Source organism: Lithobates pipiens, unplaced genomic scaffold (genome assembly GCF_037356315.1).
Source record: "Lithobates pipiens isolate NorthernLeopardFrog02 unplaced genomic scaffold, aLitPip1_a1.2 Scaffold_16, whole genome shotgun sequence".
NCBI lineage: Eukaryota > Metazoa > Chordata > Amphibia > Anura > Ranidae > Lithobates > Lithobates pipiens.
This window is the reverse complement of record NW_027507748.1, coordinates 500,919,875-500,943,759: the sequence shown is the minus strand read 5'-3', so window position 1 is coordinate 500,943,759 and position 23,885 is coordinate 500,919,875. Positions and strand designations below refer to the sequence as shown.

The window sequence follows — 23,885 nt, the reverse complement described above, 5'->3', positions numbered from 1 at the left end:
CTGTGAGTAAACTATTTCTGTATTTAGAATATATAGTATTATTAGAAAAAATCTAAATATGATGGTTTGCAAATTGGATGTTGCTGGTCATGTGCTGGTTGCAGTGATGCATACATGTGTCCAGATTGGTGAAGCAGTAGAGGCTATCACAGGAGCTGTGGTGAGGAGTTCTTATCAAACTGTAGCACCATATAGGAATATAACGCCAGATAAGATGCTATGAGTTTTTCAGACTTTTTTGATTGCAGTAGCGTTTTTTTTTTTTTTTTTTTTTTTGTGTAACTATACTCCCTCAACAGCTTATAACTCAAATAATAATGACACTGATAAATAGCAAATATCTAGTTTTTTTTTTCAGTATTTTTAAACTGAAAAACTCCTCTTAAAACCCACTAGTTCTGGGGGGTTTTTCCAGCCAGAAAACGCTATTAACAGCCTTGTGTGCATGGACACATAGGATAACATCCTGGGGTGTTTACTGGCTGCAGAAAAATGCCTGAAGCCAAAAATAGCAGCTGTAAAAACGACCAGTGTGCATGAGGCCTTAGGACCATAAATGAGAACAATATTTGTGGAAAATTTAATGTAGCATGACATATTGTTTGGACATGTTTTGTCACATTTCTACTGCAGTAAGCTGAAATTTTCTGGATTCCTACTCTTAACATTGTCACTGCGGTTAACTGAATAAGTTGAATAATTGAATCTGAATAATATTAATGTAATTGAGCTACAATTGTGTTTTTTTTTTTTTTGTCTGTTCATTTTGAAATCCTGGCAACCTCAAATATCCAGTCTTGGTGAAAGGTCAAGCATGGATGGATTTTTCCGAAGTCTTCTGCCAGAAAAACCATACCTAGAACCTGGTGAGGGAGGCCTCTGTTTTTCTGGCTGTCCCCCTTCTTCTTTTTTTTTTTTTTTTTCTTCCACCCATCTCTTTACCTAACTGGCCGCTGTTGGAGAAAATTGTAGGGTTTTGCTAGATTTTCCTACAGGACCCCCCTTCTCAGTACTGGAAGGGGCTGGATTGGTTCCCCTTCTTCTGTGCCTGGTAAAAGGCTGTCTGTAAACGTTGCATCCCCTTGACAGGAACCAGCATGTGCAACAAAACTTCCCAGTCCGGGGCCCTGGTACATGCACTGTAGGACGTTTTGTGGCATGAGCTTGTGCAATAGGTCTGTTAGAGGTGTTGAGCCTGGCATGCGCAGGAGTGATGTCATTGTGGCCACAGCCACTCATACAGCCGGAGCCCGCAAACATGGAGAGAAGACCAGGGGAAGATGGAACCCCTGTCAGCTGTGACAGTGCAGTGCTGGAGGGCTTCATTCTAAGGTAATATTTTCATAATGTGCTAGTATGTGATGCATACAAACACATTATACCATTTGCCTTGCAGAGGATTTATTTTTTAAAATGATGCGGCTTACTACCTCTTTAGGTCACACATATTTGAACTTGCTGCCCCTCTGCAAAGTCGATCCACTGTTGAACCAATGTTGCATGTAAAGTTTATGGCCCCACTGACCAAAGTTTGGCCAAAGTAGTGCATGAACTACTTTGAAGTCACTGCGACTCTAAGTTACACATATATGAATAGTTAATTTTGTCACTTTGCTACTTTGATGTCCAAAGTAACATGACAAGTTGCACAAGTATGAATAGGTTGTACAATGTGAAGCGAAGTCGCCTCACTGATGAGGTCCCATCATACTATGTTCTGCTTACACGCCTTTTTTTCCCAGTCCCCATTAACCTAATATATACTACATTTCACATAATTGTTTAGCAGACAATAGCCTGATTGGTTCACATTGACAACCTTCTGCTTGATTTTTGTTTCTGTGGATCTTAAAACATAATTCGACCAAACCATATTTATTGCAAGCAGTTGAAGTGTTTGATATTCTGCTAGATTGTTATTCCCTTCAGTGACCCTAATGAGACCATTTTTACTCACCTCTATTTGTATGGTGACATACACGGTTTCTGGAGTTTTCATTTTCACAAATTTCTATGGCTCATTTTTATAGGTGTTTGTTAACCCTAAAATGCTGATATTACGAGGTGCCCTAGTGAATATTTTTGTATAGAGGTTTATGTAAAATCTATTTTATAGAGTGTGTAATCAAATTACAGCAGAGTTTTGGCTAGCACAATATGATAGGTGGTGGCTAGAAAACTTCTGCTTGAGTCAGACAATAGTAATCGGCTCAACAGATACTTCACACTTCCTATTGCTAAAAGAGAAAAACATGAGTCTGCTCTATTAAAGGTCAACTTTCTTAGTAATACATAGAATGGCTCTAAGATAGGTTTTTATTTATAGTGTTCTACAAAGACTAGTAATACCTGTCTGATTCGGTCAGCTTTTCAACTTCCAATGTGGCAGAAAGTCCAATATTACATGAGATAGCTAGTAATTATGCTGTTCATCTTAGCCTAGGCAATTTTAGAAGATAGTTTATAGAATTTTAGAAGCCTGAATTTATACGTGGGTTTTACATTCCAGCTGGCTGGCATTGTCTGAATACAGAACTTAGAAAAATTGTGCATAGAAACTGTTAAGCTGCCAAAACTCCACGAGACATATTGTGCAAAGAGAAAATCTAAAACAATAATGTGGCGCTCCAAATGTGAACAAATAAAAAAAATGTGGACCTATGAAGTCCAAAGTATAAATGCATATATGATAGTCAATGATGTGAAAATAGTAATAATGAGTAAAAGAATGTGTGAAAAATTAGTAGAAAAAATAAAAAAACATCTGTTATAAATAAATCAAAATTCATGGATAAACAGCGTGGGATAGTCCATTGTAAGAAATGAATTATGCACTTAAAGTCTCTGTTTTTCAATGTGATTAAAAACTTGATCTTTTGGTGCTATCAACAAATGATAAGGTTGGCACGCTTACTAGAAATGGTGGCCTCATATATTGTACAGCATGTGAGTCAAACAGGTGGTCGTGAGGGGGTATCTCAGTGGGAACCAGCAAGGAAGGTCAGTGTTTAGAGGAGCCCCATCCGGTATTGAGGGAAAGGTTCCAACATCAAAAGACAGGCTCCAGAATGTGTGGTGGACCTCATCAGATGTTAGTGATCCATGGTGGTAGGTATAAAAAAAACGCACATAGGGGCACACTGTATGGTAGGTTTTATATGAAAAAGGGGCTGTACAAAAATGCCAATAAAAACACGCTAGTATCCTTCAGTTGTGTAAGCATTTGCAATGACTCCTCAAGCTTCACCAGACACGTTTCGTCCTCTTGGACATCACCAGATGGAGAAGCACTGCTGGTGGTGATACCGTTCACTCTTTGTAGTGCTCGGCTATGTTGAGTGAGAAGCACCTATAATGGATGGTTTGGCAGATGGGATAAGCATCACAGTTACTATGAATAGCATATATGTGGACTATGTATCAGTTGATTATTGCACGTTTTTTTTATTGCACTGGATTAACAGACTTTGATTTTATGTCATATATCCTTGAGGATTTACCGTAAGTGAAGTGAATTAGTGCACTTTATTTGAGGCTTTGTGTGTGTGTGTGTGTGTGTATAAATTTTATCTTTTGTGCAAAATGATTACCTTGTTTGTTAACACAATATTATTAGAACTTAGGAGGATTCGAGTACTGTTATAAGAACTTGTTTCTATGGTTTTCTTCTGTTTTGGTCCAAGTATGACATCCATTGCTTCCTGTGTAACCCGAGAGCATTCCCTGGCCCGATTTTTTTTTTCTTGCATAAATTCAAGTGGTTTGATCTCTAAACAGATTTGTGCTATATAGATGCGTGTTTAAGCTTTCTCTCAGGATTTTTGGAGTATAGAAATCTTGCAAAATAACTATAAAATGTCATGTGTCTAAGGCTCCATTCACACCTAAGCTTACTGCAGCAACACCTGCTGCACCAAATTTTTAGCTTTGTGTGTTTTTGGAGTGGCAAAATTCATTTAAATGGCTCCAAAAACGCGCCAAAGAAGCTCCTGTACCAAACTTTGGCACAGAGTCAGGCGCGTTTTGGCATTTGTGTTTTTTAAAGAGATTTTATCGTGTTTGTCTCTTGACGATTGCGGCAAAATCGCACTGTGTTTGGGGATCAAATAAGAAATGATGGCATTGCAAATGTGTCCTGTGTTTTGCTGTGATTTTGGAATCCAGTTCACTCAGGTGTGAATGGAGCCTAAGAGCTCTTAAAAGATTTGTTTTACGTTTTGGAAAATGCCAAGGCATTGCATGTTAATTTCTTTAAAAAAAACAAAAACATCATATTTTTAAACTTTTGACCTGTTTGCTGCTGTTCCAAGCGAAAACAAAATTGTAACACATCTAAAATTCATGTTGTGTGCACTCTGCCAGATACCAGGTTGGCACATAGAGAACTGATCCTCACCAACAATGCATTAAATTGGACGAGGTAATACAGTATAAAATTTGAAGAAGCAAACGTAAATCAAGCATGGTTTTTGGATGCCCTGCAGGCAGCCCTGGTCCATTGCATGGCTACTGGGTAACTGGTTTTAATGGAGTTGTAAAGGCAGACTGTTTTTTATCTTAATGCATTCTATGCATTAAGATAAAAAAACCTTTGTGTGCAGCAGCCGCCTAATGCTTACCCAAGCCCCATCTAGATCGATGTTGCACACGAGAGCCTTGGCTGGCCACGGAATCCCCTCATTGGCCGCAGATCCTTGTCTGAATGGACACGCACAGCTGTACAAAACCACTGCACAGAGCACGTAAGTATGACATGTTTGTTGCTTTTATACAAAAGAAAAAACAGACTTTAACCACTTGCCGCCCGCCCTATAGGCAATTGACGGTGGCAAAGTGGTTTCATAATCCTGATCGGACGTCCTATGACGTGATCAGGATTATGAGCCGCTGCGCGCCCCCGGGGGCGCGCATCGCGGCGATCGTTGTTGCGGGGTGTCAGTCTGACACCCGGCAACTACGATCTCGGTAAGGAGTCTCCGACGGAGACTCTTTACCACGTGATCAGCCGTGTCCAATCACGGCTGATCACAGTGTAAATGGGAAGAGCCGGTGATCGGCTTTTCCTCACTCGCGTCTGTCAGGCGCGAGTAGAGGAGAGCCGATCGGCTGCTCCTCTGACAAGGGGGGTCTGTGCTGATCGATTATCAGCACAGCCCCCCCGAGGATGCCCACACTGGACCACCAGGGACGCCACCAGACCACCAGGGAAAAGGTAATCCTCCCTAGACCACCAGGGATGCCAGTCAGCACAATGGATGCCAATCAGTGCCCATAATGGATGCCAATCAGTGCCCACAATGGGCATCACTGATTGGCATGCATTATTGTTTGGCACTGATTGGCATCCATTAGTACAGTATAACACCAATGCCGCCTATGAGTGCCCACCCGTGCCGCCTATGAGTGCCCACCCGTGCCGCCTATGAGTGCCCACCCGTGCCGCCTATGAGTGCCCACCCGTGCCGCCTATGAGTGCCCACTCATGCCGCCCATCAGTGCCACTTCATTGGTGCCACTTCATTGGTGCCACATCATTGGTGCCCATCAGTGTAGCCCCATCAGTGCCCATCAGTGAAGGAGAAAACGTACTTATTTACAAAGTTTTTAAACTGAAACAAAAAAAAACATTTTTTTTTTTCAACATTTTCGGTATTTTTTTATTTGTAGCACAAAAAATAAAAACCGTAGAGGTGATCAAATACCACCAAAAGAAAGCTTTATTTGTGGGAAAAAAATGATAAAAATTTCATTTGGGTACAGTGTAGCATGACCGCGTAATTGTCACTCAAAGTGTGACAGCGCTGAAAGCTCAAAATTGGTCTGGGCAGGAAGGTGTTTAAGTGCCCTGTATTGAAGTGGTTAATATAACTTTAACCTAAAGCACTCCCACTGTGTCCCTAATATATGCCTCAGATCGTGTCTTTGGCCCTCTCCCCCTGGCACACCCTCTCCCCTCTACACCCGTCCTTATTCCTCCACCCCCTCTTTGTTCCCTCTTGATTCTCTCTGTATACCTTTTTTAACATATATAAAACATAATTGTTATAAGGCAGCAGGTTAGGGATCTTTGCAGGCAGCTTGTTAAGTCTGTCATGCAAGCATGATGGTAGGCCCCCTTTTTTCTGTCATTGACCTTTGTTTTCAATCTCCATCTATTTTATATTTTCTGCCCTTGTTGTTTTAACTTTGGATAGTAAAACGTTTTTTTTTCTACCAGTAAATACCTTATAAAGCCCACTTCCTGTTTCTTGGCTGGTCATTAGCTTAGGGCCATGCATTTGAGAGGTTGCCAGGAAGGGAGGGGTGATGAACCATAAAAGGGCCAATGAAAGCTGGAGGTGTGCTTCTGTGTAAATCCAGGAAGTGAACAGGTAGCAGCTTCAGCTGCCCAGTTAGAATGATTGCAGCCAGACAGCGGAGGGAGATTTCTGCAGCATATTTGGCAAGTACAGAGTCACAGTATACATAAAAATATGCAAAGTGGTTAGATGGAAGCTTCAAAATGGCAAAAATGTTTTTATTACAAATTATGTGAGCAAACTGCAGTTACTCTTTACTGTCAGGGGTCAGAAATGTCCCGATTCTTCTGTAAAAGTTGCACAAGTTGATATGACCGTTTCCCTCAGCTGTGCCTGAGCTGCTAGTTTTAACTCATGTCTATTTGTTAAAGAATTTAAAATAAAATTGTGTTCATATTTCTGTAAAACCAAGATAATAACTTTCCAGTGTAATTGTATTTGTTCCTCCTGATTTAATTCCTTGATGAAGAAACTGTATTTGCTTTATTAAACATTCTCTGCTTTTTACATGTAATAAAAATTATTTGTTCTTCTCTCACAGGCACCGAGTTTAGATGATAAAGTAGACTTGCACTTCATTGCTTTTGTTGATATACAAGGACATCTGTATGAGCTAGGTAACTTTTTTCTGTTTACTTATGTGTATAGTATGCGTATTTATGACTTGCAACTATGTTGCGATGGAATAGACACTAGGAGGTTGCAGAGTGTGTGTGTGTGTATGTGTATATATATATTGTATGTTATATTATTTACAGAATAAAGATGGGGTGTGTGTGTGTTGTGACATTGGGGGATGTCTAGCTCAGTGGTAGATGCCTTTTCAGTGAGTTCACAGGGAACAGGACCTTTAGTTTAAGGGCATGGTAGCCCACTTTTATTAAAAGGAACAAAATAAAGGAAAGTTCATGCATGCACTTGGATGTCCACACAGGGACGAACAAACAAATGACAAAATGCCAGTCTACCTAGCTCTTAAAGCTCGCTCAGTCTTGGGCACAGTACTTGCTGCTCAGGCCTTCCACTTCAGGCTCTCATCTGTCTCCTTGGACATACACAGCTTCAACGCACACAGCTTTTATCTAGAAAGCAGCCCCTCGCTGCTCTGATCCTCAGACTTGGGTCTCTGGCTTCCACTAGTGCACACCTGCACTCTCTGGACTTCTTGGGGGGGAGCTCAGAACCCTAATCCTGACTCTATCAGCCCAGGACCCACCAGCTCAATCAACCAACCAGACTCCTGGCTGTTTCCAAAACCTGGTCCCAGGATTGGAGATTACGTTCCACCCATAACGCTATGGAATCTCTGGGCTCCAGGCCCCCTACTGGATTTTTACAAACTTTGGAGGAAACTTTTATAACAGATTCCTCCATATTAAATACTCCTGGAGCCCCTCAACCTGCCCATTTGAGAAACCTGGGAGACAATTACTAGGACAGGTAACTGTACTGTGTGTGTGTATGTATATGTGTGTGTATGTGTGTATATATATATATATATATATATATATATATATATATATATATATATATATATATATATATATATATATATATATATATAGCGAGAGATATTATATACAGTATATACAGCGGGTACAGTAAGTATTGAACACGTCACCATTTTTCTAGATAAATTGATTTCTACAAGTGCTATTGACATTAAATTTCCACCACATGTCAATAAGACTGCATTCAAACTGCAGATATAATCGTGGGCAGATGGAACTTGCATCTGAGATGCCACTCATTTGAATGGCACCTCAAAACACTGTGCGGGTTTGCCGTGCGAGAAAATGTGCTGCTATAGCGGCACGCATGTTACCCCAAGGTAGCTCCTGAACTATTTTTGAGTGGCACACGTCCTGTGATTGCAGCACGTTGGCAGACTGCATCGTGATCTGAGGTGTCATTCAAATGAATGGCATCTTAAATGTGAGTTTTGTCATTCACGCCTCGACACTGTCGAATCACAGGCAGATCCGCCCGCATTTTAAAACAAATATATTTTTTGAAGTTTAAGTTATGTGTAATAAAATGGAATGAGACAGGGAAAAAGTATTGAACACGTGAAGAAATGGAGGTACAAAAAGACATAGATTTCAGCTGGTTTCTTGGCTTTTCATCAATAATTAGAAAGCAATCTTGCCCCTTATCAGTGCAAATTAATATGCGCTTGTTCAGTCTCAACTGATGGCCTATAAAAAGGTTTCTTGTTACCAAGGTATCACACAGGAAACATTTCATGTTGGATAAAAGCAAAGGCCTCTCAAGACCTTAGACACCTTTCACACTGGAGCGCTTTGTAGGCGCTACAGCGCTAAAAATAGCACATGCAAAGCGCCCTGAAACAGCCGCTGCTGTGTCTCCAGTATGAAAGCCCTGTGGGCTTTCACACTGGAGCTCTGGGCTGGCAGGACGGTAAAAAAAAAGTCCTGCTAGCAGCATCTTTGGAGCAGTGAAGGAGCGGTGTACCACTCCTGCCCATTGAAATCAAGAGGGCAGCGCGGTTATACCGCCGGCAAAGCCGACGGTAAAGCACCGCTAAAAATAGCCGACTCGTCTCCCGCCCCAGTGTGAAACGGGCCTTATCAACCTTATTGTTGCAAAGCATACTGATGGCATTGATTACAGAAGAATTTCTAAACTTCTGAATGTTCCACTAAGCACTGTTGGGGCCATAATCTGGAAGTGGAAAGGACATTTTTTCACCATAAACCAGCCACAACCATGTGTTCCTTGGAAGATTTCTAACAGAGGAGTGAAAGGAATTATCAGAAGAGTTGTCCAAGAGCCAAGGACCACTTGTGGAGAGCTTCAGAAAGACCCGGAATTAGCAGGTACAATTGTTTCAAAGAAAACGATAATTAATACACTCACCCGCCATGGCCTGTATACAGACTCACCATGTAAGACTCCATTGCTGAAGAAAAATCATGTTGAAGCTCATTTAAAGTTTGCTACACAACATTTAGACAGGCCCGTGAAACACTGGGAGAATATAGTCTGGTCAGATGAGGCCAAAATTGAACTCTTTGGATGTCATAATACACACCATGTTTGGAAGTCAACTGGCACTACACATCACCCCAAAAATACCATACCAACAGTGAAGTTTGGAGGTGGGAACATCATAGTGTGGGGCTGTTTTTTAGCATATGGTACTAGCAAACTCCATATCTTTTGAAAGAAGGATGAATGGAAAAATTTACCAAGGCATTCTTGATAAAAAAATAAAATAAAAAATCTGCTACCATCTACCAAGATGATGAAGCTGAAACGAGGGCCGACATTTCAGCAAGACAATGATCCCAAAAAACAAAGCCAAGAAAATGCTTAATTCGTTTCAAAGAAAGAAAATAAAGCTGCTAGAATGGCCCAGCCAATCACCTGACTTGAATCCAATAGAAAATCTATGGAAAGAACTAAAGATAAAGATTTGCCGACTGTGGAAGAATGGACCAAAATTACACCTGAGCAATGCATGTGACTAGTTTCTCCATACAGGAGGCATCTTGAAGCTGTTATTACCCACAAAGGATTTTGTACAAAGTATTAAATGTCAGTTCAGTACTTTTCCTGTGTCATTCCATTTTATTACACATAACTTAATTTCTAAACGTATTTGTTTTGGTTTGGTATGTATGTATAGCATGGGTTATCCACATGTCAAATAGCATCTTTAGAAATATATTTACCTCAAAAAATGGTGATGTATATAAAAATGTGTGTGTATGTATATATGTATATATATATATATATATATATATATATATATATATATATATATATATATATATATATATATATATATATTAATATAATATAATATAATAAAATCAGCCTATTTTTTTTTCTTCTGCATTTTGGATTATTGAGAACAGAGCAATTGTTCAGGCAGTATAGCTCTTCATTGAATGGGTTTTCTTTCCTGTGAGTACAAGTGGTCTAATGGTTACCTTTTTATAAATGAGCTATTTGTGTTAAAATAGAGACCCTGACCTGATTTTAAGGACCTCATTGTTTCAGCACAGGTGGTTCAGCTAGAATGCAATGATTAAATCAGGAGCTGAAGTAAGAAATTGGATAGTGTCAGCATTATTTAGGACACTGGCAGGGTGTTCACCAAAGAGATGTAGACTTGGGCTGTTTTAGAGATTTGATTTAAACCAAACTAGCCCACAAATGTGTGTTTTAAAACCATTTAAAATGAGCAAACATGTATAGCCAATTTATATAGTTTTTCAAGCAGTTGTCTTATCCACAACCTCCTTCAAAGTGCACCAAATTCTGATAGAGGGAACTTGTAACCATATTGGCGCATATGCAACAAGAACTAGGGTACTGCCTGTGATATTTTTTTATTCATTTGCACTAACATCCACATTTTCTGGACAAGCTTTCAGGGTGTGTCCCATTCTTCAAGAACCATGCAATCATGTCCCAAGCTGGTTCTGAAAAGGTGGATGTTGGTGCAAATAAGAAAACTCACCGTCGGGACTCGAATGCTTTTGATAGAGGGGAAATATAAGACAAATATTAGCAATAAAATATGCTGCGCTGTGTGTAGCTCTTTAAAAAAAAAAAACAATGATCAAAAATTATAAACATATAGTGAACATATATAACATGCCACAATACTCTTAACATGCATTTTTTTAAAGAAATTAAGTGAATGAATAAAGTGCTAATATATGTGCCAAAACTTCTTTCCAAGCTAATAAACGTTCCTATATAGACAGTCCAAATCCATTAAATGAACAAGTGCTTCGGTGCACGGACAATGGCTAAAAAAACTTCCTTTTTATCTTCACGCAATTCCCCCTGAGGAAGACCCTGTGACGGGCAGATGGTATGACGAGACGCTGAGACATACATTGGAGCAGCAGGGAGTTGTTACAGTGCCATGGATTTTATCTAATATACGCTGTAGACAGTTTGTACACTGGAGCACCCATTAAATATGAGTGTGATTTATGCATTTTAATAAAACCTATGGTTTTAAAGATCTAAGCACTATTTGGAGCTCCTCTTTTTCATATATACATTGAGCAATGGCTGATAGACACTGACAGGATGTGAGGGAGGAAGACGTGCTCTATTAGTCCAGGGAGACATTTTTGACCAAACTTAAATGTGAGGTCACATCACCCGAGGTGAGCACATACCTAATGGGGGGGGGAGCACTGATGTGAACTATCACTAGCGCGTTTGAGATTGTGTGAAGAGGAAAGGAAATTTATCTTTCGTTCACTGACTGACACAGCTCCATTAATCTTGACCATAGTGTTGTTACTCCACTTTCAGGAGAGGACTAGGTAGAACATGCTATACATGTGAAAACACAGAACTTTACAGTTCCGTCCAGGGGGCGGTCCCTCCAGTAACAACCCCTCAGCCTGCTTCCTGCAGCTCCGTTTTTTTCTGCCTAGTGAAGGAGATCCCTGCAGGACCAACGGTCCTGGGATTTTTTTGCTGGAGTTTGCCTTTTGCGCAAGATTTTTAGACCCTGTGATCTACTATCAACAGCAGGCTGGGTGACAGGCTGGATAATTGTATCCTTGCAGTCTCCCCAGCCTGGCCATCGAGCATGTGCAGGCCCTAGCTACGCGCTGGGTCAGCCACGACATGCCCCTCTGGCTCCAGGGGCGGCCGGTGAGCGAAACGCTCTGGGGCACACATATGACTGGACTACTGATGTCATTGTCACAGTGTGCCGTGGCCAGCAGCCACCCTGTACTGATCGGAGAGTGGGTCTATGATGGGATGTCCCCAGCTCGTCCAGATGGTAAGTACAGCTTACCCTGGGAGGTCGATTTGGGGGTCCCTCTCTTCTCTCCCTATTTTCCTCCCCCCCCCCCCCCCCCCCCGTGGGGGATGCTGCATGATGGGCTGCTGAACGGTGTGTGTACCTGTAGCCAGGGGTCCCCTGCGGGGCTCTCACCTTGCATGGGGGGCTGCACTGGGTGGCTGTGTCCCTGGGTGTCCTCTGAGTGTTCTCCCCGCTGGGTGTCTGGAGGTCTCCATGTGCTGATCGCCATGGCGTGATCACCAACTGTACAGTTGTTTGTCAGCCATTTTTGGCGCGCCTTAATGGAAAGCATGGTGAGGGGCCATTTTTCTGTAGCTTGGCGGCACTTTTCTCTGTGATTATGTCCTTTATACAGGGCAGCCATTTTGTTTTAGTCCAGCAGGGTTTTTATGCTCAGTGCTGGTCCCTGCTGCTCAGAACAGCGCGGTTTCTCACACGGGACACCTGGGAGCTGACACAGGCACTTGTAGCTGAACGGCGCTGAACTCAGTCAGGGTGGGGAGTCCTGCGGTGGGGGCCCCCTCAGTCTGCAGCAGCTAGGAGGGTGGGACTGTGCACCTGTCCTAAGTTCCCAAGGGTGGCAGACAGGGTAGGTTAGCATGGCTTCAGAAACTGGTGTTTCCTTCCCTAAACTCCCTGCAATTGCAACCGACTCATCTGCAAACAGTGCAGTGCCTTTGGACACTTTGTCGGCACTCCTTGAAACATTCAGTGCCAAGATGGAGGCGGTGTGCAGGGGCAAAGGTGGTAAAAAGTGGGCCCCCGTCCTCCAGGGAAAGCTCTGACGCAGACTCTGGCCCCGCTGATGCTGGCACCCCTGCTCTGTTGCTTCAGATGACGCTGACCAGGACCACTTGGACAGTGAGGATGAGTCCCAAGACAAAGCACTAGTTGGAGCACTTATCACAGCTGTGTGTAATACCCTGAAAATTCAGGATACAGCAGGTCCCTCTTGGGTCCCGTAAGCCAGCCTGTACACCTAAAGGTGTTTCCGTAAAAAAATGGTTGACTCCACCGGTCGTGGACCCCCAGTATCCAGGTTAAATAAAGTAACCATGATCCTAGTAGATGGGACTCTTGCTTTTAAGGACCCTACTGACAGGAAGGCCGAGGCAGGGGCCCGTTCCTTGTTTGTGTGTGGGGACCGCAATGTGACCACTACTGGCCACAGCACTTGTGTCACAGAAACGTACTGAATGGGCAAAGCTATTGCACTGCGAATTGGAGAAGCAGCAGGCTACTCCTGTCTGCATGGAACTAGCAGACCAGTTAGTGCACTGCCTTAAGTAGGTTTGTGACACGGCCCTGGATACGCTTCCCCTGCTATCCAGGGCTTCAGTGTCAGCAGTGGTACTGAGGTGCCTGATTTGGCTAAAATGCTGGTCTGCGGACCAGGCATCTAAAAAAGCCTTGACGGATCTACCCTTCCCTATGGTCAAGATTAATGGAGTTGTGTCAGTCGGTGAACGAAAGACAAAATAGGATTTTTGTACTCTGTAAAATCCTTTTCTTGGAAGTTCATTGACTGACACAGCACCCTCCTCTCCTTTTGGTTTGTTTTATACTGCTTGTTGACGTACTAAGCTGTGGGAAGCAGGCTGAGGGGTTGTTACTGGAGGGACCGCCCCCTGGCGGAACTGTAAAGTTCTGTTTTTTCACATGTATAACATGTTCTGCCTAGTCCTCTCCTGGAGGTGATGTAACAACCATATGGTCAAGATTAATGGAGCTGTGTCAGTCAGTAAACTTCAGAGAAAAGGATTTTACGGCGAGTACAAAAATCCTATATTTTTTTTTTTTTTTTTTAGCCGTTATCCATGCACTGAAGCCCTTGTTCGTTTAATGGATTTGGACTGTCTATATAGGAACACGTATTAGCTTGGAAATAATTTTTGACATATATGTTTTGCACATTTATGTTGGGAGTGTGTCTAATGTTTACAGCTAGCTCTTATATATATCGGCTTATGTATAGCTGCTTGCAAGCTTTTATCTGAGTGACCCTATTTTATGTCTTATATGTTCTATCATGAATTTTTTAAACACTTTTACTTTTGTAATTTCTTGTTCAATATACTGTGTGTATATTCTATCAGTATGAAGTGCCAGAGCTTGAAAAACGAATGGTGTAAGCTTCAATGGATCCCCTGATTTGAGGTCCAATATTTTTATTGGTTGAAGCCAAGCTGCTCTTTGATGTATCCAGTATGCTATGTATAAAGTCTTGCAAATTTATATGTGACAGCACCTTTTTATGTGAATCAAATGCATACTGTTTTTGTCATCAATCCATTTATAAAATACATAAATTTAAAGTGTTGCTTAACTTGCAACAGTAAAATCTGTCAGTATGCAGTAAAGCATGCTTTTTGTATTCACTGTGGAACCTAAGGGGTTAATCCTGTGCATTGTGTAAAAAGGCTGCCTGATCCTCCCTTTTTACTGTCCCCAATCTAACTGCCATAGAGAGAGCCTTGGGGCATTATGCACATGCTTAATTTGATGTGTATTGCTAGAGTGTTTTTTCATGGGATCAGCACTGTCCAGACAGAGTCGGGTCATGTAGCCTCATACGATGGAGGAGAATGAAATCTCCTCCTACAAGGTTTAACCAGACACTGATAGAAGTCACAAGACTGCTATATACTGCTTATGAGAAGGCAATTATTTTAGTAAATATTAACAGCTAAATACTTTTCCATGTTTTGTGTACTGTGGGAGGAGACCAGATATAGTGAATGTCGGGTACTGGGCTTAGTAAAACTTTAAGAAATGTGTACTTTTAAAAATTCAGAAACGTGAACATAGTCCATGAAGCGCTCAAAGTGCTCTTATAATCATGACATCCATTATAGTATCCAATAAAGGGTCCGCTGTAAACAAACATTAATCTTTATCCATGGTGCTCACACCCCTTGTGTGACTTCATCAATGCACTCTAGCAACTCACCAGAGTTAACGATAAAACTGGCTCTTATTAAATACTATAGCACAGGATCAGCTCATCAGCCACCACATGACTCCATGTATTTATCCTCGAGCTTGCAGTCTGCGTAATGCAGCTGGGGCCAGCACAGCTTAAAGAAAAAACGAAAAAAATTAAAACCCAGCAGTTACACATACTGCAGTTTCTGGCTTTTAATAATAGGACACTTACCTGTCCTGGAGTCCAATAATGTCGGCACCACAGCTGATGTTTCCATCAGCTGTCTGGTGCTGCCACCGCCATTGCTGGTAAGGGTACCCGGCAGTGTAGCCTTTCTGCTTCATGCCAGGAACCCTACTGCGCATCGGCTTCACGCCGGAAACTCTACTGCGCATTTGTGAGGCCCGCTCCTCTCTCCTACAGGCCTCAGCGACAGGGGAGGGAGGAGGATGGAGCCCCAGCCATGATGTCAATGGCCGTGGCTGAAGCTCCCAGAAGTGGGAAAGTATACCCGTCAGACGGGTATCCTGTCTCCCCAACCCCAACCCCCCCCCCCCATCTCTCCTGCCTGCATGCTTCTGCTAAGGGCAGATTGATTCCAGGAAGTAAAGGCTACATTAATAATTTCTCTTTGCCTTTTGCCAGAAATGTTATGAGGTTGTTTTTCAAAGTGATTTCTCACCAAAATAAAGCATATAGACAATGGAAGGGGTGGTTTGTTTTGAATATTACAAATATATTTAAGAGATTTTTTAGGCTTGTGGTGCTGAGATGCAGTGAAGATGTGCTTTAAAGTGGTTGTAAACCCTTACAACAAACTTTGACCTACAGGTAAGCCTAGATTAAAGGGGTTGTAAAGGTAAATGTTTTTTCACCTTAATGCATTCTATGCATTAAGGTGAAAAAACATCTCACACTGCCGGCGCCCCCAGTCCCCCCGTTTTACTTACCTGACCCCTCGAAAATCCCGCGCTCGCCCCCACCGTCCTCTTCGCCGCTCAGCCTGGCCGCTGATTGGCTGGAGTGGATGGATTGAAAGCAGCGCAGCCATTGGCTCGCGCTGCTGTCAATCACATCCAATGACGCAGCGCGCTGGGGGGCGGGGCCTTGTGATACAGCGAGCGGCTGTAGCCGCCGGCTGTATCACGGGAGCGCGCCCGCAGTGCTTCTCACCAATGCGAGGGAGCTCGCATTAACGTGAGAAGCACCTGCGGGAGGAAGCAGAGACAGCCGCCGAGGGACCCCAGAAGAGCAGGTTCGGGGCCACTCTGTGCAAAACGAGCTGCACAGTGGAGGTAAGTATGACATGTTTGTTATTTTAAAAAAATAATTTTTTTTACTTTACAACCCCTTTAAGGCTCACCTGTAGGTCCAAGAAATATCTCCTAAACCTACACGGTTTAGGAGATATTTGCCGAAAGACAGGCATCGCAGACAGCGGCGCACTGAGCGCGCCGCCGTCAACGGTGATATGCCGTGCGTGGCGGCTCCCGTGCACCTGCGCTGGAGTGACATCATCGCAGGTTCGCCGAATGACAGAGGCGGAGCAGCGAGACCCACCGAGAAGATGGATGCGCCGGACTACAGGAGACAGCGGTGACTTCGCTGGCTCCTGTGTGAGGTAAGTGACACATAATGGACTACAATGCGATGCATAGTAGTCCATTATGCTTTACCTTTGCAGGGAATAAAAGAGGAAGTAAACTTAACAGGGTTTACTTCCTCTTTAAGCCGGGCTTGGCCTCGGCAGCACTACACAGACTGCAAACTCTGGGATAAATATTTGGAATCCTGTTGTGGCTGATGAGCTGATCCTGTGCTATAGTATTTATTAAGCGGCAGCATTATCATTAACTCTGGTGAGTTGCTGGAGTGCTTAGGTGATGGTCACACAAAGGGTATGAGCACCATGGAGGAAGATTTGTTTACAGAGGAAGATTGATGCACTTTATTTAACTGAACTGGACCACAGAGCAATGGAAGAAGGTGACCTGGTCTGATGAATCCTACTTTCTTTTACATCATGTGACTGACCGATTGCATGTGCACCACCTACCTGGGGAAGAGATGGAACCAGGATGCTTTATAAGAAGGCAAGCCAGGAGAGGCATTAGTCTCTCTCCCACCTGGCAACATATAGGGTTTTGATGCAGCTCCCTATGAGTAGGTTTTTTTTTTTGTTTTTTTTTCCCCACTTTAACCTCAGAGTGGACCTCTCTACCCCTGTGTGGCACTATGTAGAGGCCCTGTTTTATATATGCTTGTATGCTGATATTTTATGCTTGCTTGCAGTCTAAGATTTCACATCTAGGAAAATGCAAATGTTGTATCTTGCAGCTAAGTTCTAAAGGGGCTGCGTCATATCTGAGCAGGATTTCAGCTGCTGAGACAGTGCAAGCAGCAGGGTGAGAGTGCCTGTGTCGTTCTAATGGGTAATGCTGGTAGCTTTCTAGTTACCACACAGAGCACACACTAGATTTCACGTGACAACCCATTTAAGAGTATGCACTTGACATGCTATTTCAAATAACCATATTGTAGTCTTTTATCCATTGGTGTCAGCAAGGTTATCCGAGAAAGGGAAAATGACAACAGCTGTCTGATTTTATTTTATAGATGGGTCTAAGCCTTTTCCAGTAAACCATGGACAGACTTGTGAAGATTCATTCTTAGAAGTAAGCACACCATGTTACTTAAATTTCTGTAGGAAAAAAAATTGTCTTCTATAGTTTGATTCTTCGCCTAACACCAAGATGTCTGTAGCAATAGGTAGATGTTTCCCTCCAAAGTTAAAAAGGTTGTGGCAAAATATAAAAGCCTAAATGCAGAGAATGGCAATAATCTACGGTATGTAGAATATTGAGCAGAATGTTGACCTTACTCCTTGACCAATTCATGTTGCCTTCTCTCCCCCCAATTCTCCCCCAAAGTTACTATGTTTGCTATAATCTATAGCATCCCCACAGACACCTGTTTTGCCAAGTCAATCAAAATTCTGGGGTGCCAAGGTTCGCCATCGCTGCCCTAGAGAATTAGCGATTGTTACACTTTATGTAACACAGTATTTGCGCAGCTGTTTTTTCAAACGCAATTTAAAAAAAATACACTTTAATGAATTTAAAAAAAAAAGACATACCTAATTTTTTTGTAAAATATGAAAGATATTATGCTTAGTAAATAGATACCTAACGTTTCACACTTTTAAAATTGCACCCGCTCGTGGAATGGCTACAAGCTACGATACTTTTTTTTTTTTTTTACAGATTTACCTGTAGCTCTCGCTCTAACATTCAGCGATACCTCAGATGTGTGGTGCAAACACAGTTTACATATACATCCACGACTTGGGTATCTGCGTCTGCACGTGAGCATGGAGGAATGAGGGTGCTTTAATATATTTTTATCACTTTTTCATTACAAGGAATTTAAACGTCCTTTGTAATATAAACCAGGATGACAGGTCCTCCTTTCTCTCCTTTTCCTTTTCAAAAGCAAAAGAGCCAAAAAAAAAAGAAAAGTGATCTTTTGCTTAAACAAAGAGGTTTCGTTTACTTCCGTCCTAGACCGGTAGTGATGTCCTGAAGTCGCTCCGGTCCTCCAAAGCCATAGAAGCGATCAGAGATGATCTGGTTTCTTTCTGCCTCTGTGATCGGTCAGCCGAACCCTTGCAAGTGAGGAGGGGGTGGATGTCCCCTCCCGCTACTTCTGAAAGCAATCCAGCAGCTACTGAGCCACAGGGACCACTTTCATGAGAAGGCCAGCTGAAAAAAAAAAGTTATGGTTGATGGCTTAAGCCATAATCCCGGTGAACCACTTGCAAACCGCAACGTATTGTGGTCTTCAAATGGTTAAGCACCACTTTTACATGAATTTGGCATTCAGCCTCTGGTCACACCGTTGCAACTTGTCATGTGATTTGACACTTTCAAATTGTATGACAAGTCGCACCTTATTGTCCACATTAGAAGCGGTCAAATCAGTGCGGCTTCCTACACTACTTTTTGCACGTTCAGGTGCGACTTGCATAGATATCTGTGCATGAAGTCGCACAGATGTCTTCCAAGTCACACCTGAAGTAGCAATGAATTGCTACTTTGAAATCATGGTACTTTGAGTGAAGTAGCATGATTTCAATGATGCATTCGGTGTGACTGGGGTGTCAGAGGAAATAAGGAAAATGCCTTGTTATGTATGAGGCCGTACAGTTTAGTGCTACTATAAAATGCCATAGGTTCAATATTTTTATACAATTAAACCTTCTCATCTAAACAATGTTTTTAATGTTTGTGCACAGAGCCGCCCTGATCCTCCACTTATCAGGTCCCCCACCAGCACTTTTAGCTCCTCAACAACCACTTTACTGCAGCTGCTGACTTTTAACATTAGGACACGTGCCTGTCCTGGAATCCAGCGATATCGGCATCGCAGCCGATGTTTACATCGGCTGGTCGGGTGCTGCCACCGCCATTGCTGATAAGGGAACCCGGCAGTGTAGCTTTTCGGCTTCACAGCTGGGCCCCTACTGTGCATGCATGCTGCACTCTCACTGGCCCAGCAGAAGGGGAGGGAGAAGGAGGGGGGCTGAATTGCTGATGTACTTCGCCGTGGCCCGGTCTCCTGCAAGTGTGGAATGGCACCTGTAAATAACAGGCATCCACTCCCCCCCCCCCCCCCCCCCCCGAAAGGTGCCAAATGTGGCACCAGAGGGGAGAGGAGTCAAAAAAGCGGAAGTTCCACTTTTGGTTGGAACTTCGCTTTAATTTTCAGGGATTTCCTCTTCCTGTTTTGACTATGGGAAAGGAAGTGACGTCAAATGTCCCCAATGGGGGATATCTTTACTCTATCCTAAATGGGGAGAAAAATATATTTTGCTTATAGTTTTACTTTGAAATTGGCAAAATTTAAAACTTTGCTGGAACTGAGAACTAGTATCTCACTGCCATTATAAACAGCAGCTGAGACTGAAACTATAACATTCCTTTTAATGGCTTCCAGCAGACCAAAGGTTTTGTGATAGAACTGTAATTACAGAATTCCTAAAGCTTTTTTGTGTTTAGTTACTTCATCCATGTAATGTCACCTCAGGCTGTACAATGAGAACAGATAAACCTTTGCCAGCAATGCACTATTGGCTCACAAATTATAGGAGATGAAAAGACTATAAAGTCAATCATCCCCATTGAAACAATCTGTCCATGAGCTGAAAAAGCTTCTTTTTAAATGTTTTTTTTTTTTTTTTCTAAAGACGTTTGAACTCTGCAGAGAATAGGCACTCCTGTTGATATTTTATGAGCCACGGATGTATATTTTTATCAAGTGACTAATCCTACAGTACAGTATGTTTAACTCCTTTTGATATTAAATGTATGTTCTGATGTTTTTTTCTGTCCTTGTTCTGCCCTTTAGGATGCTATTGAAGTTTGTAAAAAGTTTATGCAACGTGATCCAGATGAACTGAGGTTTACTTTGGTGGCTTTCTCTAAATTATGATGAAGCTTGGACCATTAAACTGCCCAATAACACTTGAAAAGAAAGCCACGTGACAAGTGATTTTTTTTTTTTTTTTTTTTTTTTTTTTTTTTTTATTCATGCAATTTCTCATTGTTATTAATAAACATTTGCCAAGTCTTGACACTCTATGGTGAATTCCTATTACTGTTTAGTTCTCTCAGCTAAGCTGTATTTGAGATTTTATGGGATGATGCCAGTAAACCTGCCAAGTGAACTGGTCAATATATAAAATGCTACAAAATGGGGAAAATTGAGTGATTTTTTTTTTTTTTCCCCATTTGTAAAGGTTTTGGTGTATTCCAAGTGTCTGGTTTAGCCTGTCAGTTTGATAAAGCAAGGGCACGACTAGAATGGTAGTCGGAGCTTATTTTTTTCCAATTGCAGGACACCTCATTTCAGTGTCTACCTCCTTTCTCCATTGTAGCATTATGTCTGCAGTAAAGAAAGTTTGTCAAATTGTGTCAGTTTTACCACAATTAGGCTTACTTAGTAAGCAACACAAGGAGCTGAAATAATGTTCAAAGTACATAACCATAGCAACCTTTCAATTTACTGACATCACAGTAGTTGCTAACTGTTTGATTTTCCCAGAGGGCCTGCATAGGTACACCATGTAGGTTAATGAATTCAAGATCTTTTAAACACTGCAGACTTCTAACAATTGCCAAACCTTATACCTTTTGAAGACAGGAAAGGTCCTGTATTATTGAAATTTTAGCCCTGTTAATGTGCTTAGTTTCTGATGTTTAGCTGTTGTGAGGTGCAACTTACCTTGTTTTGGCTGTTTGGTGCTCAGCATATGTTCCTATTCTGTATGCTCTTTTAAATGACCATTTATTAAAGGTGCAAATTTGAAATTCAGTAGAGTTGTGCAGTGATTGTTTCCTTTGGGTGTTCCACAGTGCAAAGCATGTGTTAGAATTGTATACTTATAATTTTTTACAAGTCTTAATGTGATTGTAAATAATCATCTTGTAAAACAATCCATAAAGTTTAAAATAGAAATGAAAGGCAAAACATTTTGTATTGATATAAAAAGCAAAAAAACATACATTTTTTTTATATATAAATGATCACATTCCCTCTGTTCTTAGCTGCATAAGATCTGGGGGAGGTGAAGCAGCAGCACACTGAGCTTGCCTGTGAGTGGCCGTGTAGCAGGGGTCTGTCAGAAAGTCTGGTCTAGGGTGTGCCAGCGTCTGTGTCCCATGATGTACCTCAAAAGAAAAGGATTTTATAGGTAAGCTGTTTTGGTCACGTTACTACCCCATGTTTGGTAGATAGTCTGCCTTTTTATATGTGAATATTATGCAAGATTTAGATAGTCACAACAAACTTTACAATCTAAAGGGAGACAGTACAATTACATTACAGTTTAGTACAGAAGGAATAGGAGGGTCCTGCTCATAGAGCTTGTACTCTAAACAGGGGGGGAGGTACAAAAGGGAATAGCTGCAGGTGATCTGATGGAGATGATTCAAGTACAGTTCTTAGTTCGAGGTGGGGATAGGCTTCCCTGAAAAAAATGTTTAAGGATTGCCTAAAGGCGGACAGTATAGAAGCTAAACGGACATACTGGGGCAGGGAGTTCCAGAGGATGGGAGATGCTCTGGAGAAGTCCATTGGTGGAGGTAACAAGGGAGCTAGGGAGCATAGTCCATCTCTACTAGGGTCACTTTGAGAGTATGAAGCTATTACATTATATATTGTACACTGGCATGCATTATCTGTTTTACGTCTTTCCTGGTTGGTTGTGTATTATGTGAAAGTTGTACTATAAGGGTACACAGTACTGCACAGGTTCATCTATCCAAAGGAAAGTGTCCATGGTGATACAAATATGGGAATATCTAGTAAAGTTGCGTTCTGTTGCATCTACAAAATCATTTTAAAGTGTTACTAAACCCACAACAGTAAAATCAGTCTGTATATGCAGCATAGCATGCTTCATATACTCACTGTGGAACTTAAGTGGTTAATCATCTGCATTGCATAAAATAAATGTCTGTTATCCTTTATGCACAGATCCTTCACTCCCTGCACTGTATATCTGGGGAAGACCAGCTAACACAGGCAGAGTAGCTGACCTGCACATGCTCAGTTGTGTCTTTTATGCTGGAGAGAACAGTTATTTCTTGATCAGAGCTAGCCAGGTCACATGATATTGGCATCACACATGTGGACGTGTATACAGGCTGTAGTGGAGATCTCCTAACTGAACTCTCAGCACTGGGAAAACTCTGCAGTTCATCAGGTAATTGTGGTATACATATACAGATCATCCAAAAAGGTATATAGTAGCATCATTTTAATGTAAAAAAAAATGATTTATATGCTCTGTGTGTGTGGTGGGGGGGGGGGCTGGATGAACAATTTTCATATTACTGGGTTTTGTTTTTTTAACAGAAGGAATGTTTATTAAAGTTATGCAATGTTATACATGAGAGCAGTATATATGTATTACAGAAAGTAATCGCTCAACAAAGTTAGTGCTGACATACATAATCCCCTGTAGTCCTACCAGACCCTCACCTCCAAGTTCTCTGCTAATTATCACTCTCAGCCCAATGCAAACTGCTGTGCAATACACTTAACTTTGTGGTCGAAGCCATGTTTATATAAACGTTGTGTGTCTGCATTCATGTTTACATGACCCCAGATAGGGGAGGAGGAGAGAGGGGGAAGGGGAGAAGGATGCAGGGAGGGGAGAAGTAATGGAAAATGAGAGCGGGGCGAGAGATGAGCGTAGCGGCCCTAGATGGAGGTTTACCCCAGCCGACCACTTGCATGCCCTATTCAGATGTTTGTCATGTTATTCCAGTTGTCACACGTGATTTGTCCCTGCTTATTTGGTCAGGTCTCTCTAGGCCGTTATATGCCTCACCTGGACCCAAGACGCCCACATTTTTCAAATTTTTTGGGGCAATTGCATCCCATATACATAAGTTTATATAAGGGCAGTACCGAGTTTATAATTGCCTTCCATGCCTGAAGTTGTGGGGGTTCTGAGAGCTTCCACTTGGACATTGTTTTCCTAGCATAGTAGGCCGTGTAGAAATCAAATAGCCCTGTATATTTGGTAGTATTCAGATTATCAGTAATGCCTAATAGAAATATCTAGGGGTCATTGTCCAGAGATAGGCCTTCAACCCTATTCACTTCAGCAATCACTGTCTACCAGAACATCCGGATAAGAGCACATTCCCACACCATGTGGCTAAAGGTACCCACCGACTGCCTGCATTTGGGGCAAGTCTCCACCACTCCCGGGTAGATTCTGGACAGTTTGAGGGGAGTGTAGTACACTCTGTAAAAATTTAAGCTAGACAAAATGGTC

General features: G+C 42.1%; 1 protein-coding gene across 1 annotated transcript in view; it reads left to right on the top strand.

The window, feature by feature from the left end:
- UCHL3 (ubiquitin C-terminal hydrolase L3) overlaps nt 1-21,409 on the top strand; it is a 91,751-nt gene extending 70,342 nt beyond the window's left edge. Inside the window, exons 6-8 of the mRNA XM_077484473.1 lie at nt 6,841-6,916; nt 17,654-17,712; nt 20,444-21,409. Coding sequence (XP_077340599.1) covers nt 6,841-6,916; nt 17,654-17,712; nt 20,444-20,527 — 219 coding nt within the window. The 3' untranslated portion in view covers nt 20,528-21,409. The remainder of the gene's footprint in view (nt 1-6,840; nt 6,917-17,653; nt 17,713-20,443) is intronic.
- Nucleotides 21,410-23,885: the final 2,476 nt, after the last annotated feature.